The 18712-nt window shown below is 41.2% G+C and overlaps 1 protein-coding gene across 1 annotated transcript; it reads left to right on the forward strand.

Annotated features, from left to right (window-relative positions):
- Positions 1 to 17350: 17350 nt before the first annotated feature.
- Positions 17351 to 18328, forward strand: Klf14 (KLF transcription factor 14). The gene has a single exon (XM_076913197.1). It carries the CDS (start codon positions 17351 to 17353, stop codon positions 18326 to 18328), a length of 978 nt encoding a protein of 325 aa, XP_076769312.1.
- Positions 18329 to 18712: the final 384 nt, after the last annotated feature.

Consider the following 18712-nt stretch of genomic DNA (forward strand, 5'->3'; position numbering starts at 1 on the left):
ATCATTGAGGGTGATAACTCTGGCTTTTGGTCATTTTTAGTGAATCACCTCATGGCCAAAGCTGTGCTCGATTCCAGTCTCGTCCATTTATTTCCTGCTTCTATTCTTAATACTTCCCTTTTTTCTTACTCCAGCAATCAGATTTATTCCCCCTCCCATTTGTGATTCGCAAATTATTTTCCATTTTGCTTCCTTGTTAAGCTTACTCAATTGAAAATGTATAGACAGAGTCGAATTGTGCTTCTTTATTTCATTAACTAAAAGCAACTGCATGAGTGAAATGCTTGCATTTGAAAAGTTCAAGTAGCAGCTAAGTATGGTGGGGCATGCCTGAGACCCCAGCCTTAATTATGGTAGGGCATGCCTGAGACCCCAGCCTTAAGTATGGTGGGGCATGCTGAGACCCCAGCCTTAAGTATGGTGGGGCATGCTGAGACCCCAGCCTTAAGTATGGTGGGGCATGCTGAGACCCCAGCCTTAAGTATGGTGGGGCATGCTGAGACCCCAGCCTTAAGTATGGTGGGGCATGCCTGAGACCCCAGCCTTAGAGAGAGGGTGAGGCAGGAGTATGCAGGTGGGGAAGTGGGGAGTGAGTTGGGGCTAGCCTGAGTTTACATAAGGAATTTCAGGCCAGCTTGGGCCACATACAGTGAGACCCTGTCATAAACAAAACAAAAGTAGAGCAAGATGAAGGTGTACAGTGAAAAGCGTGTCTTTCATGGTCCTGAACCCTTCGCCCTCCAATACCCGCCCAGTGTGAACCACTGCGCTCACACAGATGTGCACTGTCCAAACCTTTTCTGTGCATGTTCGTGTATATGTGCGTCCAGATTTGTAAATATTTCAAAAATAGTAAACAGAATCCCTCCCCATGGCTTCCTGCTCTTTACTTCCTCCATGATAGATCTACGCTGTACGCTGTACGTAGGTAGGTAGAGGGCCCCTACTATCAGAGCTCACAGACCTGTCATTTGTGCCGTGGCAGTAGCCCAGGAGATGGCTTTTCCTAAGTTACATACCATTCCTCCATTGTTTAAGTTGGTTCCCGTTTTCCATCTCAACTATGTTCTTGTAACAAATCTTTGAGACACGTTGTATTAATACTTAAAGTGGAGTTACTGGGTCAAAAAGTACGTGCCTTTAAGATTTTGGTAGTTACTACCAAACTATCCTTCAAGAAATCGAGGGTTGGTGAGACAATTCAGTGGGTACAGAGGCTATTATACAAGTCTGGTGACCTGAGTTTGATGTCTGAGATTTGGGGAAAGAGAACTGAACCCACAAATTATCATATGATCTTCATATGCATGCTTACACACACACACACACACACACGCACACACACATGCACACATTCACATATACACACATGCATGCCTATGGGTACACACATGCACGCACACAAATACATGTACATGTGCACACACATACATGTACATGCCCTCACATGTGCACACACACACATATACACACACACTCAAGAGACACACCTACTGCCTCACACCCTAGCTAATCTGCTGACTTGTGAAAGTGATAATATACCAAGGCTTTAAGCCACACCTCTCTGGCTAACGGTGAGCTTGCCTTTACATATTTTCAGACCCTGTAGACTCTGTGAGCTCCCTGTTCTCCACCCTGTACCTTGTGTGTATTACCCAGTTGCCTATGTCATCCCCCGATAATAATTTGTAGGTATTCCTTGTATATGGGTGTTAATCCTTTGGGATATTTGATGAGAAATAGAATTATGAGTCCCTGACCCTATTTTGGTGTCACTGTTTAGAATGACTTCTGCTTACAAGATTTTAAGAGTTTGTAAGATATAAATATTCCACATGTATTTTCTTTTATGGCTTCTGGGGTTTATGTCTTCTACTCAACTGAACAATCATAAAGATATATATGTGGGGTTGAGGAGATGGCTCAGCGGTTAAGAGCACTGGCTGTTCTTGCAGAGCACCCGAGTTCAATTCCCAGCAACCACATGGCAGCTCACAACTGTCTGTAATTCCAATTTTAGGATATCTGTCACTTTCAGAGTCACGCATGCAGGTAAAACTCCAATGCACATTAAATAAAAGTAAATCTTTAAAAAGAAGTTGTATATGTTTTCACAATAATTTTTAATTCACATTTTAAAATTTTCATACAAAAATCTCTTTTTGGAGTGTTCCAGTCCAAAAATGTGAACAAATTCATAATTATGTAGTGGCCATCATGACAATAATATACAAAAGAGTTCTAAAACCCTCAGAACTCACTCTTCCTCCTATACCAGTCTACAGTAACCTTTGATCTAATCATTATGATGATAATGTGTAAGTGTGTGTGTGTCTGCATGTGGGTCTGTTCATATGAGTGTAAGGGCCTTTGGGGGCCAGTGGTAGATCCCCTCAAACTGGAGTTACAGGTGATTGTGAGCTGCTTGACATGGGTCCTGGGACCTGAACTCAGGTCCTCCAGAAGAGCAGCAAGTGCGCTGAACCACTGAGCCATCTCCCCAGCCTCTCTGAAATGGTAAGGGATTTCTCAGGTACAGGAAACTGACTTCTTCCTCTCAGCATAAGGAGGATGAGATTAGCCCCTGGTGTTGTCTGAGTCAGTGTGTCTTCTCTATTGCTTATTTGTGCTACATTCTATCACAAAGAAGAACCCTTCACCAGCTGAAGGGCTCAGGCTATTTCTGAAATTTGGCCTTCTAAAGGGTTGGTGAGTCTTATGGTGACAGTCTGGCTGTACAAACTGTCCAGATGCCCCCCAAAGCAGTGTCACTGTTTAATGACCCTCCCTTGGTGTCTGGGGAGTCCACTTGCTCTGAACTTAGTGTTGTCTTGTTAGAAAGTTACTTTCTGGTAGGCATACATTAGTAATTCATGGTGAATTCATTGCACTTTAAAGAACTGATAATGTTTGGCATCTCCCATATGTCTTTTTGAGTGACGTGTTTGTTCAAAGATTCTGTTCACTTTATAGATTGAGGGTTTGTTTTTTAAATCGAATTTTAAAGTTCCTTATGGTTTTTTTTTTTAACATATCTCTGGTCAGATATACAATTTGCAAATATTTCTTCTAGTCTATGTCTTGTCCTCTGTTTTTATCAGTGCTTTTTTTTTGCAGAAAAAATATAATAATTTAAAACTATTGTAATTTTAAAAGAAATACTGTTCTTAAAAGCTTCTGCTTTGGTACTGTGGATAAGAGAACTTGCCTAACCTGAGAACACAACCATTTTCCCCGCTTTTGAGGAATTTTCATAGCTCTGAGATTTACAGTTAGTTCTATTATGATCTACTTTAGCCATAATTTTTCAGAAGCTACAAGGGATGAGCTACAAGCTTTAGATTGATAATTGTGTTTGTTTGCTTGTCTTTTGAGACAGGCTCATACTGTGTAACCCAGGTTGGCTCCAAATCATACTGTGTAGCCCAGGTTGGCTCAAAATTTGTGATCAGGCTCACACTGTCCTAGTGACTGCAGTTCTAGATAAATTCCCAAACTCAAATGTATGACAAGACGAATTTTGTTCTTTTCTGGAACTGTCCTGTCTGTGGATGTGCTCTCAGGAGTCACAATCCAAATGGGATTCTCACTGCACTGAATCTATGCAATTTCTATCTGGTGCCACATCTTCCATAAATTGGTACTTGTGGAAATGCTAGCTTTCAATGGTGTTTATTATTTTGATAATTACATATAATGCATAAACATCTATTAAATAGTTCTCACTAGTGCTAATTTTAATAGAAAATATATATTTTTTAAATTTTGGCTTTTATTTGTCCATTGTCCATATATAAGAATACTATTGACTTTTTAAAATAGTGATCTTACATCCTAAGACCTTACTAAAATTGCCTTTTGATTTTTGGTAACTTTTTGATAGACTCCTTGGGAGTCTCTGAATGGACTGATCTCGTGTGAGATGAAAACCAGTTTCCTCTCTGACATTCCAGCAGAGATGCCCCTTGGTTTAGTCTTCACGCCTCACTGCATGAAAGGGGATGAAAAACCTCCAGTAACATGTTGTTGAATGGAGACAGGCGAGGAGAGAACCCTCGCTCCCCTGCAGAGGGGAAGCTCACCCATGCGCCATCGTTAAGGACAATGGAAGCTCTTTCAGGGATCCCATTCACAATGTAAGCTTTCTGAGGGTTTTTAGAGTTTCACCAAATACTTATTTTATATCTATTGAGAATGCTCTTTCACATTTTAAAATGTATGTCAGTGCTTAAAGGGCTAATTCACATAGTTTTTTTTTTAAATTGTATGTGAGAGTAATTGAACGTAATTTCCCCCCCAAGTGATTAGCTGTCAATGTTCTTCAATAAATGTCTGTGTTTCCACTCACTTGAAATGTCACTCTTGTTTCTGGTGCGCCCTCTCATCTGCGCGGCTGTTTCTGGATCATGTCTTTTGTTATACCAACTAACTAGCCTATTCCCATGCCAACACCACACCAAATCAGTTCCTACGCTTTACGGTATGTTTTGAAAGCTGCTATAAAATGTTACTCCTGTCGTTTTTTCCCCTTCCAGATAAACTTGAAGCTGCTTGCAGAATCCCATACAGAAACCTGTTGCTCCTCAGAATGGCAGAGCATTGCATTTATAAATATTTATAAATACACTCACTATTGTATAGCTGTGGGTCCTTACTGAGCTGATTTTTATAAACAGTGTTGTTTCACAGCGCCAAGCTTCTTTATAAGGAAACAGTATGTGTTTCTCTATTTATTCAAACCATTATTTGTGTATTTCAATTTAGTTGCATATTTCCTCCATGAGCATGTGTATATAGTTATCCCATTGATATCTTACTAGCTACATAGATTTTGTAGACATTTCTCTTGGACTTTTTAAAGTGTGGAAATAGCTGTAAAAAGTAACAATTCTGTATCTTTAAATCGCTCTCTCTCTATAGCTTATTTTTCACTCTTAAAGGTATTGTGTTGGATAGGGTGTCTGGTTCAATGCTACATTTACTCCTGCATTGTTCTTAATATAATGGAAATTCTTCAAGTATTTCAGGATTGAATGGTAAGTACAAGCCTACAATTTTTTTGGTAGAGAACTGGTTTCAGATAGCAAATGTTCCTTCCCCCTAGGACTTATGTGCTAAGATACATTTAACCGGAACTGTGTGCTGCATTTTATCAATTACTTTCTGAAGCACCTATTGAAAATATCATCCTTTTTATCTTCAGAGAATACAATGAATTCTGTCAAGGTCCAGCTGGGAAACACTCAACAGCTTGAGAGTGCTTCAGTGCTCCTCCGATACACCGCTAGGTTTAGACCGTTTGTATTGCTGCTCACAAGCAAGATTAACTTCTTTTTAGGTTCCACCATTACATTATTTCAGAAGAAGGTAATAGCTATTCCTTGTGGATGAAAAGATGTCCATCTGTTTTGTGAGCTTCAACCACGTACCTAATAGAGAAATGCCTCTTTCTTGGTTTTCATAGCTATACATGGCAATATTACTTGTCTGGTTCTGGCTTCTTTTCTTTCTGATCTTCTATTTATTTTCTTATTTATTTATTTATTTTCTTATTTATTTATTATTTATTTATTTATTGAAATAGGGGTTGTGTAGCTCAGACTGGCCTGAGACTTTCTGTGTAGCTAAGGATGACCCAAGAGAACTAAGTGTCTGCCACCACATCCAGCATATTTGTTTCTAAATGACAGTCTGGTGTGTGTGTGTGTGTGTGTGTGTGTGTGTGTGTGTGTGTCTGTCCTTCCTATTGAACCATGACCCTTGGGGATCTGTGCTTTCATGGATAGAGTGTTTCTTCTTAATTTTAGTTGTATTTATTTTAAACTGTATGCAATAATCACTCAGCTTCCCCCACACTTCTTCCTGCTTACATTGGTCTTGTCATTTCTATTTTTCTCAATCAGTTGCTCATCTATTTTATTGATCTTGCCAGAGCATAGTCATTGGTTTGGTTCTGTTAATTTCTGCTTCAATTCTCATCTTCCCTTTTTTCCCCCTTGGGATTTATTTTCTGTTATTTTTCTAGTGCTGGAGTCAAACGCTCTGTTTCCACGCAGCGTCCTTGTTTCTGCCCCAGACTGACACTTTGGCAGCTCTCACAGACCTTGGAGTGTGACGTGCCCAGTTTGTCCATTTCCAAGTCGCTTGTAATTTCAAATCTAATTCCTCTGTTATGCAAGTTAATTAGATATATGCATGCTCATTTCCAAGAGGATGGTGGTTTCTGTCTTTATTTGGGTTTTTAAATACCTTTTCATTGTCAAATAGTGATTTTTATGCATATGGTAACAATTGTAGGTTGTATAATTTCTCATCTCACACTTTTCTGGTAAGAACTCCGTGCAAGTTTGAACAAACTGCTCATGCAGAGTCCCTTGAGTATAAAGTCTCTTAATTACTTTATTAGACTACGCCAAATCTTCATTTTGCTACTTGAACTGTTTAAAAATAACATTGGTTTGTACTCTTGTGTTTTAGGCATCGTAGACACATGGCATACAGTTTTTAGGATTTTGTCCTCTCTCTTTTTCTAACCTGAAGCTCTCCATCTTTTCAGTGTAGTAAACCCGTCCACATTACCACCATGGCTACTTCGATGGAGCCAGCCACTTCCATTTACTTTTTTCTTTTTTAGCATATTTTTCCTTTTTTCCCCTGCCCTCCTTTGTTGGATGGTGCTTTTCCTCTTATTTCACTTAAAACAATAAATAAATAAAAATAAATTGATGGTTGGGAAGTTATGCATTTTACTTCATTCCCACCCCTCCAACGGTTGGCTCCTTAATTTTTAAGCGCGTTTAATCGTATTTATAAAATCAATATGCTCAATTATTCCCTCTAACTAGCTCCTCTCTGAACAACCAGAAGCCCCCCACCTGAACCTTCTGTTGCTTTCTAAGTAGAAACCATCAGGGATTTTAGTGGCAGCTCGTCAGATGGTTGCTTCGTCTCTCCCCGCCCCCCTTTCCCTCTCTTCCCCTCTCTCCTCGATCAATAATTATTTTAAGTTTCACAGTGTTTTGTCACTAAATTCCCTGCCCTTCCTGCCTTTCTCCTTTCCCCTGTCATTTCCCCAGAGTAGTACATTGTCTAGCCATTCTTCCAGGGAGGGTCTTTCATGGTCTGTGTTCTGACCCTGAGTCTTTCTGAAAGTGTTATTTTGCCTTTACATTTGACTGATTGGTTTACCTGGACAGAGAATCTGATGTTCTAATCATTTTCCAAGAGAACCTTGAAAGCCCCACTTCACTGTCTCCCCGAATCCACGTGGCTTAAGGGAAGCTCTGCCTCCTAATGGCCCACATCCCCCCACGAGGAAGCAGACTAAAAGGGTAGCTGTTTCTGGGGCTGCTTCCCCAGACCCTACCTTCCTTAATCACCCACTCATTACCAGCTATTTGTTGTGCATCTAATGTTCCAGCTGTGTCCTGGGACTTTAAAAAAATAAAACATCGCATGGGCCCAGAAAAGTATAGAGAATAATAAAGCAATCAGCAGTGTACTCACCGCTCATATTAACAAATCTTATCATTTTGCTTCATCTATTTCAGTTAAAAAAAAAAAAAAAACAGTAAAGAATCAGTTGAAACTGTCTCCTTTCCTTCCATACACTACTCTGAATTTGTTCATTTACTACAGCTGATATGTTACATTTTTAAAGAATGGAAACAGTATTGTGAATGTAGGTGGTTGAATGATATACAGATAAACATCACACAATAACAAATACCGTGCTTGCTCCCTGCCTGTGTGCAATATAATCATATTGCATATCTTAACATATTCCTGTTGTAACCTGGTGAAGTAGGTGACATTATTCTTTTTATCAACCAGGGACTGCAACGTAATTACTGTCACAGAGCTGGTAGGTGACAGCATCAGACCCTGGTAATCTCCCTACAGATTGCACTATTCACAAAATAAGATGTGCTGATAAAGTAACAATTAGCATGTATTTTAAAATATAAGTGGGTTTTTTTTTGTGGTCATCATTGTTTAAAATAAAAATGGTATCATTTTTGAGAGTTTTAAAATCTTGAGATGTGCTTTTTATTCCCCCTATCTTGTTTACTGAGCAGGGACACTATCCATGATCCATGATCTTTGGTTCATCAATTATTTTTAATCTTATATAGCACCAACTTGCATTTTCATAAATATTTAGGCCGCTTCAAAAGATCACAGGAAGTGCTTCACTGAACATGTTTTTTGCAGATGATCTCGGAGGGAGGTTGTGTCTCTAAGGTGTGTCACACAGCAAGAGGTGGCTAAGTAGCAGGGCTTGCATATCGTCATCTTGCCAGATCACTGTCCCATTGGTGTTACAACTTATAATCCCTTCACCCCCTGGGAAAGAGGAAGGCACTCTTCCCCTATCTAGCTTGTAAATTCCAAATCACATGCTGTTTAGCCAGTGAGCTCTGACTCCAGAGAATCTCCCAGGAACTACTTCCTTTCAGTCTAGATTTAGATAACTCACTTGAGTCAAGTCTTATACAAAAGTTTACTGAGGACTTACTCTGTTTCCTTGCTTCTATGGCTCTCCTCTGAAGCTTACGCTACAGGCTCTGGGAAGTATTGATTCATTAAATTAAGAGCCTTTCTGTTTTTGAAGTACACAGAGCATCTAATGTTAACTGAAGTTGCTGTGTTGTGTGACAAAACAGAACTTACACTGTTCAGCTAACTATAACTTTGAGCTTACTGACCATTGCCATAAGAGAGTATATAACTCCCTCAGACTTGTAAACTAGCCTCAGTGTGAAATGAAGCTGTTCAGTTGGATCTAAATGAAACCTGAGGGCTAAGAACATAGCAGTTTACTGATCAAATCTAAAGTGTTGTATTTCACATAAGATTTTTTTATAAAGGTTTTACTTCTAGAACATAACACTAAATCAATAGTTTTAATGATATTATCAGTATAGTAAAACTTACCATGCAAATGATGACACACAGGATTTTAAGGAACGCTACTAAGAACTCAAAATCCTGTCCTTCAGAAATAGCTGTGAAAACACGCTGGCTCTTTGATTCTTTTCTCCTACTGCTCAGCCAGGATGCAGATGGACCTCAGGCAGCAAAACCCTCATGGATATCACTCTGCGTCTTTACTTACACATCTCTAAGAATGGTTCAGATACTCTGAAACCAAAGTCCCAGTTTTTGTCTACTTCTTCTTAAGTGTCTGTCTCCAAACATTAAATATCTTCTTCTAGTTACTGGGATGAAATCTTTGGAGTAGCTCACCAGTCTTAGCCTTTTATACCCTTCAGCCAACATATCTGCAAATACCCTACACTCTGTGAATGACACCTCACATCTGACCACAGCCAACTGCATTTACCACGACCATCACGGTAGAAACTGCCACTACCTCTTGCTTGTATCTGAAGCAGCCTATGGAGGGGTGTCCTGCTCCTAGTCTTTCTTGAACCCTAGTGTACTTGCCATGAGACATCTAGGAAGAATCTTTAAAGTTAATTTATATGGTCAAAATTCTCTTTAAGATTGCTTAACGTACTCCTATTGGTTTGCAAAATGCTACATGGCTTGACTCCTACCTGGTCCAGAAGCCAAAGCCCCTTCCCTCTGATTCCATGCTTCCTTTTGCTTTGGGCTAAGCAGGATAATGCTTCCCCAGAGATGTCTACATCCTAATACCCAGAACCCAATAAACATGTTAAACTGCATGCCAGTGCAGAGTTAAGGTATTAAATGAACTATAGGTTACTAAAGCTGGTCTCAAAATATAAAGATTATCCTGGGCCATTCAAGTATGCTGGATGTGATCACAGGGATGCTTTAAGTGAGTGGCAGACTGATGCAATACAGAAAGATGTGACACATTCTCAATGTGTTTATAGATGTGGCATGTGAGCTTGTAGGAGCCAGTTTTCTCTTTCCACTATGAGGGTCTTGGAGATAATGACTTGAAGGCATGTGACTTAACCTGCATATCCCCAGCCTAGAAGGTGTCCTTTGTAGATCAAGGTTCAGCATCTTCTGGAAGCTTGGGCAAGAAAACTAATTCTAGAACATGCAGTGTCTTTTTCCCCCCTCTTCTCATTGAAATTGATTGTGAACTTCTGTACTACAGACCCATGAAAAAACAATGGGGTTTTTTGTTGTTGTTGTTGTTTTGGGCCATTGAACCTACATGGTAATTTGCTACAGTAGTCACCAAAACCTGCTGTTCAGCACTTCAATATGTTCCTGCCTTGAAATTTCTGCATATTCTCTCTCTCTCTCTCTCTCTCTCTCTCTCTCTCTCTCTCTCTCTCTCTCTCTCATTGATAGACAAGGTCTATCTATGTAGTTATGTCTGTGTCTTAGAACTCACTATGCAGAGCCTTGGACTTATGGAGATTCATCGGCCTCTACCTTACCAGTGTTGGGATGTACCACTATGCCCAGTCCAAGATTTTTGCATTTTCTATCACTATGTTTGATTTCCCAGGAACTCCAGTTTTGGAACTGCTGTCTCACTAATCCTACTGTTCCATTCTGATACCATTCATCAACTACCTGAAATATACATCCATTGTCTTGTTTGTTATTTGTCTTCCTGATTAAATATAAACATGAGAACAAGAGACTGTTCTGATCATTCCCGTATCTCCAGTGCCTCACGGTATGCCAGGCAATGAGAATTCTGATAAATACTTATTAAATGGCTCACTTTGTAACACAGGAAAAAAACCAGGGGTTAGATGAAGGGTTCTTAGGGTAAGAAGCAATAGTTAAGTGATACATAAGAGTTACTGAGTTACTGAGTGAAGGAAAGAGTAACCCAGGGTAAGGAAAGGGAAATCTCACCGGAAGCCGTTTAAAGCTGCTTGAGGACTCAGTATTTTCAAAGCCAGTGGAAGCTACAATGCAGCAAGGCAGGAGAAGATAAGATTGAAACAATCACAAGCCAGATCATTGCCTGCCTGCTGTTTAGGATGTGCCTTAACTATGGCTGGTTTTGAGGGCTTTGCACCTAGTGGATGATAGGGAAGAATGTTGAGTAGACTGAGAGGGGAGCAGAGCAATCCAGTAAGGGATCTCAGGAGCACTGCAGCTCGCTCAAAAACAATGATGGCTTGGAGAAGGGTGTTGGTAAGAAAAAGGAGAAAAGTGGACAATCTCGGTCTATTTTGAAGATATAATTACTCGGACTTAAAGAGGAGTTATATATGGGCTAATGCAGGGAGAAGTGACAAGGATGGCAAGTTTGATGGACATGCCAGATGCTGGGAAAGGGAGAAAGCACACAGCAGATCTGAGGAGAATGTACAAGAATTCAACTTTTAAATCTAGTGTTTAAAATATCTGTCGGGCATGTCAGGAGGGCTAAGGGTATCATCGAGTGGTTAGACAGATTTGAAACTGACATCTCTGGAAAAGAGATCTGAGTGAGAGACCAGAATTTTAAAAGTCAAGGGTGTACACATGTACTAAATCATGAACAAATACTATAAATTACCTAGAGAGACTGGGTAGAACTGAGAGAAGATAGCCTGGGCTATAGCTCTTCAGAACTTTAAATTTTAGGGGTTATGTAAAACGGGGGTGAAGGGAGGGTGAGCAATTAAGACGTAAACTGTCAAAGAACCAAGAAATGAAGAAAGCCTTGAGGAATGCCAAATCACAGAAGTCGCCAAGAGAAGAGAATGCTTCAGGATTGCTCAACCCCTCTGTAGATTCTAGTTATTTCATGGCTGGATTTAGCAATGAGAGGATCCATGTTGCACTCCTTCCTTTTCTAAGAAAGGAAAGTTTTATGGTGGTAAAATATCTATAGCCAAGTTTGCTAGGCTAAAACATACAGCTCAGAGGGCTGAGTACAGGCACAGTGAGAGGCATCTGCATTATCTTAACAAGAACAGTGTCTGAAGGAACAAGAAGTAAATGTTGCAGTGACTTTAACATTATACAAGGGTGAGGAATTGGCGGCAAGAATACATTCAGGCTTGAGAAACTCTGAAAGGCAATATAGTTACGATAGTTGCTACATTGAAAGAGATAGAAGGATTTTTTTTTAAATTAAAGCTATTAGTCTATTATTTAATATTGACTCAAATTATGCTGTAGAGAAGGAAGGACAAAAGATGCGGGAGAGGGAAGAAAGCAAAACTGGGAAAAGAGAAGGCAATGCTGTAGAATAGGAACGGCAGGCTTTTGACAAAATGGAGGGGGGGGGGAGACTGAGCCAGGCACACCCCCATTTGCAGTGTTCCCAGCAAAGCTGTCTGTGAGATTGGTAATCATTCATCTATTCTGTGTGTATTTATTGAATTTCTACTCCCCCCCTCCCCCTGCACTGAGTCACTTAGGCAAAAGGCGATGTCGAGATGGCCTTCCCAGACATCTGTGTGACATTCCCAGGAGCCTCTGAATGGGCTAGTGAGACTATTCTAGTGACATTTGTTTCAAGGCCACTGTAAACGTCACATTGAGAAATTATCCTTATTATGCTTTTTATTTAAAATAATCCTCAATTGTGTTTCCAGGAGCCAAATCCCAAGAACTCACACAGTAAACACTGGCTACAGACTCACTCAAGGGACCTAATAACAGGGAAATCCAGGAAGAGTGTTCTTCTGGAAAACGAATGTTTGAGAAATCACAACAAAGTGTTACACTCAACACAAGTGTCAGGGATTAAGAAAAACAAACACAGAAAATAAACATGCATCTGTATATTGAAAGAAACAGACCTTATCAGCTGAAGCTGCCCATTTGAAAGGATCACAGACAATAAGCTTGTAAAAATATATAAATAAACCTTTGCTAAGAGGGAAAAAGAATTCACAAATATGTATGTATACATATATGTACATATATGTATACATACATATATGAAATAAAAATGGAGTATGACAACAGATACTGTAGTATGTTAAATGAGATAATACAAGTCAAAATTTGAAATTTTGTAGGCTTTAATATATCTATTTAAGATAAATCTGAATCACCAAAATGGGTTAGTGGGTTAGAGAAAGTGCATTAAAATTTCAAAATATGGTAGTTTCACTAAACATCTAAGGAATTAATATCAGAAACAAACTTTCAGAGAAAAGAGGAAAAGAAAAATTTCCAAATCCATTTTTACAATGATAATATAACCCTGATACCAAACAGTAATCAAACACAGCATAAGAAAGGGAAATCCTAAGCCTACACATATAAATACATTGCTAACATTTTTAAAAATATAGATTGTCTAAAGCAGTGTATTAAAACTATAATGGCAAGGCACTGTTTTATCTTAGCAACTCAACAGGTTCACATTAGAAAATCAATCAGTGTGAACTGTTGCATTAACATACCAACAACAAAATCTATAACCACCTCAGCAGTCTGGGGAATAGAATACAATTTCAGTGTTTATCTCAGGTTTTTTTCAAACTATTGCTACTTTAAACACCACTGGGATAGAAGAAGCTACTCCAGCCTGACAAAGGATTTCTATTTTAAAATGCACAGCATATGGAATAAGCAAGGATGGACACTAGACATATTCTCAATGAGACAGAAAGGAAGGGAGTGTGCTTATTAACACTAGCTGCCCTGGAGGTCTGAACTCAGGCAGTGAGATTAAGGAAGAAAAGCTGTCAAGGGTTTTATTTTCAGATAATATGATAATATACGTGAAAACTACTATAAAGCTATCTAAAAACCAACTAATAAGAATGTTTGCCTTTTAAACAAGATCATTAGCCCCTTCAAAAACAACAATCAACAAATTATACTTTTAATAGAAAAATTATCCCACTGTCATGACAACAAAAGCTGTGAGGTGTTGGGGGAGGGGACCTAACGCAGAGGCACAGGTATTTTGCAAACAAATTATAACATGGTATTAAAGGGTGCTTGAAAAATCAGAATATCAATTGGCTTTATAAAGATGTCACAGATCCTCAAAATAAATTGTAAATTTACCTCAGCAAAATACAAAAAAAAAAAATTTTTTTTTTTTTTTAGAATTTGATGGGCTGATGCTAAAGTTTGTATAGGAGTGAAGTGTTAAAAATGGCCAGTGTGGTTGTAAAAGGAACAAAGAGGGGCAAGCCCTCCTCTACATTAAGAGTTATTACCAAGCTGTCATAATTAAGGCTCATTATCAAGGCATGGTAATTAAGAGTGTGCCTTTGGCTCAGAATTGGTTTGGTCCATGGAAAAGGACAAACTAGGAACATTTCCATGAATATATGGAAATTTAATTTACAATCATGGTGGCATCACACATTAATAGGGACATGATGACTGTTAAGTAAATCAGGTCACAGCAGGCTATCCTTGGTGGGGGAGAGAGGACTGAAATCAATTCCTGCTTTACACCAAGTTTTTCACATGTGGAAAGGAAACACCAGGGAGAAAGATGTAAGCACTGTCTTCATGCATCAGGTGTGGGTCGTTTCTTTAATGATACAGAGACAATAAAAACTGTTTTTAAAAAATTGTTGTGTGTTTTTTTAAGGGAATAATATGGCTGCAACAACATTTAATGCTTTCTATAATACAGGCACATCAAAAGTTAAAAGACAAGCTATAGATTGGGACAATGTATTCAATGTATATACACATGAAACACTATAAATCCAAGGGATGAAAGATAAAAGGCACACATAGCCTATTGGAAAAATGACAAGGGCTGAGAAAAAACAAATCACAGACTCAGAAAATTCAACAGCCAATAAGTACATGGAAAACTGCCCAGCCACACTAGCAGTGAGGGAAATTCAAATAAAATAACAAGGTACTGGGTATTTAAAAGAAAATACAACTGATAGAAATAAGTCTGACTCTAGAATGGGTTTAGCATCATGTTAGGAAACAGGACGTCTCATCTGCTGCTGATGGGTGTGCAAATTGGGGCGTCATTGGCAGTTTCTAGTAAGGCTCAAAACACGAGTGCTGCCTAGCACTCGTCATCTAGGTACACACTGGAGAAATGCTTACATATGTGCAAAAGAAACATGCACCAGCAATACCAAAATACTGGCAGCAACTCCAACATTCATCAGTAGGACCAGGAATAAATAGGACACATTCATATGCATGGATCTACAATGTAACAATTAAAATGAGTGAACTGCGTTTATATTTACCAACATGATTAGGAGGGGGGGAAAACCCCAAAAACATACCAAGGAGGAAGAAACAAGTCGAAGAATAATGTATACAGTCTAAAACCATGTATATACATTTTAAAAAAGCAATAGCTCATATAGATGCATATGCAGTTGAAAGTCTGCAGCCTAAATTGCAAAGTTGCATACCAAATTCATGATAGTGTTTGCCTTTGGGGGAAAGGTTGGAGAGTGCTGCCAGAGAGGCATGCAAAGGACTTGAATTTCATCAGAAATGATGAATAGTTAAAATTTAAAAAGAAGATCTGAAACAGATATGACAAAATAATAACATTTGTTAATTATACAAGACAGGTACACTTGTATTACATTCTTTCATCATTTAAAAATACCTCCACACGTTTTTTTTTCTAAATCATAAATTTAAAAGAAAAGCAGGTACTAAATCATTCTGATAGAATTTTCATGTATGAATTGCTGCAGCGTCTGAAAATTTGAGGCAAATACCTTTAACAAAAATTATCAGTTTTAGAAGTGGGTCTCTTTAACCACAATACAGCTGCCAATATTATTTTAAAGCTGCTGAAATAAATGATCAGTTCGACAGGTATCAACATAAAAATCATGCTGGGAGAAGCAAGCTGCAAAATGACATGTGCAGCACAGTAACACTTATTAAAATTTAAAATGCACTAACAAAGATACACGTGTCTGTTTACATACTTAGTTAGCTGTGCGATAAAGCATAGCAAACGTTAGAAGAATCTGCCCTTTATGATACTGATTAGCGAGGGAGAAAATGAACAGTGCTGAAGAAACGAGGGAAATGACATTCGACCCTCTCTGGATGCTTAATATAAATTTAAAAGTCCGAACCAAACACGACAAAAATATCATATTTGCTTTTTCTAGTCATTAAGTGTATGGACATATGTTATTCTTGAAGCCTGTGCATCATTTTAATTTTCCAAAGAAAAAAAAATACTGAAGCATTGCAAATAAAATGCACATAACTTAGTAGTATAAAAGTAAAGCCTCTGTACATCCCAAACTGTGGTAGCACTACATTTAGAAATTATCCTGTTTATTTTCTGCGGGGGGGGGTTTAATTTTAAAAAATAAAAAAGGGGGAGAGCAAATAAAGCAATGAAGACATGTGAAAGAAATCATTCATATTTGCTTATAAAAAAGAAAAAGCCCCCACAATCATAAACCTCTGGATGAGCATTCTATACCATTTTGCTGCATATTCTTATTTTTAATTTTTTATCAAAAGAGAAATAGAAGAGGTTGCCTAATTGGAAACGTGACTTTCTATTATTAAAATTGTGGGAGTCCATTTTAATGTGTTTATCTCGTTGCTAGTCTGTAATTTATATTTCAGCGTGGAAATTTGTTTGTGTGCCTGTGACAGGTTAATGCAGTTTAAACGTGCATTTTTTCTTTCGTTGCTTGAATAGTTAAATCGTTACTCCACGGATTTTAAGTTTCTATTTCAAGCCGGGAGGATTCTTTGCTCTCGCCAGGGTTAAAACCGCTTCGGATTCAAAGCGCTATTAATTAATGGCTACGTGGTGATCTATTGGCGACGCGGCTACCGATCGTGCATTATCAGCCGAACTGCTAAATGAGAAAACTTTGTTTCGCCCCCGTTTTCTTTTGGATGAAGACTTGGGGCTATTTTCCATTTGAGCTGCGAGCGGTGGACGCGAGTCAAACGCAATCCCAGCCCATTTCGCCAGCGATCGCGTTTGCGAAGCGAAAGACAAGTCAGGTATTAGCGCCGCTTTTTTTTTTTTTTCCGCCGCTCCCTCCTCCCCCTTAAGGAAAAAAAAAACTTTCTAGGACTCTGCCGGACACCCAACTGGCCAGGAACCAGGGGCGCGGGGGGGCGAGGCCGGCAGACTGCCCAGAAGTTGCGATCCGGGACTTGCGCGCATTGAAATTACCTGGCTCGCCAGCAGCGGAGAGAAAGCGCAGACAAGATAATTCTCAGGCTGCTGGGAATGCCTTAGCCCGCGCGGCAGCCCGATCCAGGGGTGTCCTCGGGCCGGGGCGGGTCCCCGCCATCCCCGCAGGCTTCAGTGCGTCAGGGCGCGCGTCAGGCGGGGCGGGCTCGGCTCCGGCAGCAGCGGCTGCGGGCGGCGAGCGGCGCGCACCGGCTTCCAGCTCGTTCGGCTCCAAGCGGCGGGACGGACGCTCCCGGGGACTCACCGGCCCGCGGCTGGCCGCGCTCGGACGGCGCTCGCCCGCAACCGGGCGCCGCCAGCATGTCAGCCGCCGTGGCTTGCCTGGACTACTTCGCTGCCGAGTGCCTGGTGTCTATGTCCACCCGAGCCGTGCTGCACCGGCGCGCAACGGACCCCGAAGGCGCGAGCGCAGCGGCTGTCTCCGAGGTGGGTACCGTGTCCCGGGAGTCTGCAGGGAAGGGTACGGGGTCACGGGGGGTGCTGTGGATACCCCCGGTCCTCGAGGTCCCGGCTCCAAGCCCCGGAGAAGGAGATGCCGCTCCCCACCTGCTGGCTGCGAGCGCTTTGGCTGATTTAAGCTGTGGTGCCCGGGAAGGCTCCAGGGAGGACCCCGAAGACGCTCCGTGTGCCTCAACTAGCCGCTTTGAGCCGACCTGGTGCTCCAGCCCTACTGGGTGCTCTGAGCCTACCCAGGCCTTCTTTGAGGATGAGCTCTCTGACGCCGAGAGCTCCTGCAGCGATTTTGCCATCCTGGGTGCGCCTGAGGCCCCAGAGGAGCCGGATGACAGCGGAGAAGTGCCCGAGGGGCCCCCAGGGGCCCGCCCTGCGCCAGCAACCGGCCCGGCGTACCGAAGGAGGCAAATTACGCCCGTTTCCAAGCGACATCAGTGCTCCTTTCATGGCTGCAACAAAGCCTATTACAAGTCATCGCACCTCAAGTCACACCAGCGTACCCACACGGGGGAACGCCCCTTCTCCTGTGATTGGCTCGACTGCGACAAGAAGTTTACGCGTTCTGACGAGCTGGCCCGACACTACAGGACGCACACCGGTGAAAAGCGCTTCTCCTGCCCGCTGTGCCCCAAGCAGTTCTCCCGGAGCGACCACCTGACCAAGCATGCCCGTCGCCACCCAACTTACCATCCCGACATGATCGAGTACCGGGGTCGTCGTCGCACTCCCCGCCCTGAGCCACCACCCCCAGCCCTGGTGGAAAGCTCTGGTTCCGACTCTGGCTCCTCTTCTGGCCAGGAGACCAGCTTCACTGCTTGCCTGTAGGACTGTCTTGCTGTCTGTCTTTCCCTCAAGCACAACCCCCGTCCCCCGCCACTCCACCCCCCAGGCCGCTGTCCTTGCCTTCTCTCTGTCCATTCCTATTTTCCAGGATCATTAAACCAAGGCACAGACTGGTTGCTCCGCACTGGGGATGGTTCCAGACAAACTTGTCAGACTCTGGAGAGGGACTGGGAGCCAGAAGATAGTGGGATGTCTTGCAACACAAACATCTCCTGAAATGAACTGTTTCTTCAACACAGCCTGCAGAAACCAGTGAGAAGGGATGAACTCTCCAGTATTGAAGATTCTTCCCTCCATGGCACCAGAAATGTAAAACTGAATTCTGAGATGCTTGTGGGTCCCCCAGTCCCAAATGACTCTGGTGTC

This window comes from Arvicanthis niloticus, chromosome 15, assembly GCF_011762505.2.
Source record: "Arvicanthis niloticus isolate mArvNil1 chromosome 15, mArvNil1.pat.X, whole genome shotgun sequence".
Taxonomy (NCBI): domain Eukaryota; kingdom Metazoa; phylum Chordata; class Mammalia; order Rodentia; family Muridae; genus Arvicanthis; species Arvicanthis niloticus.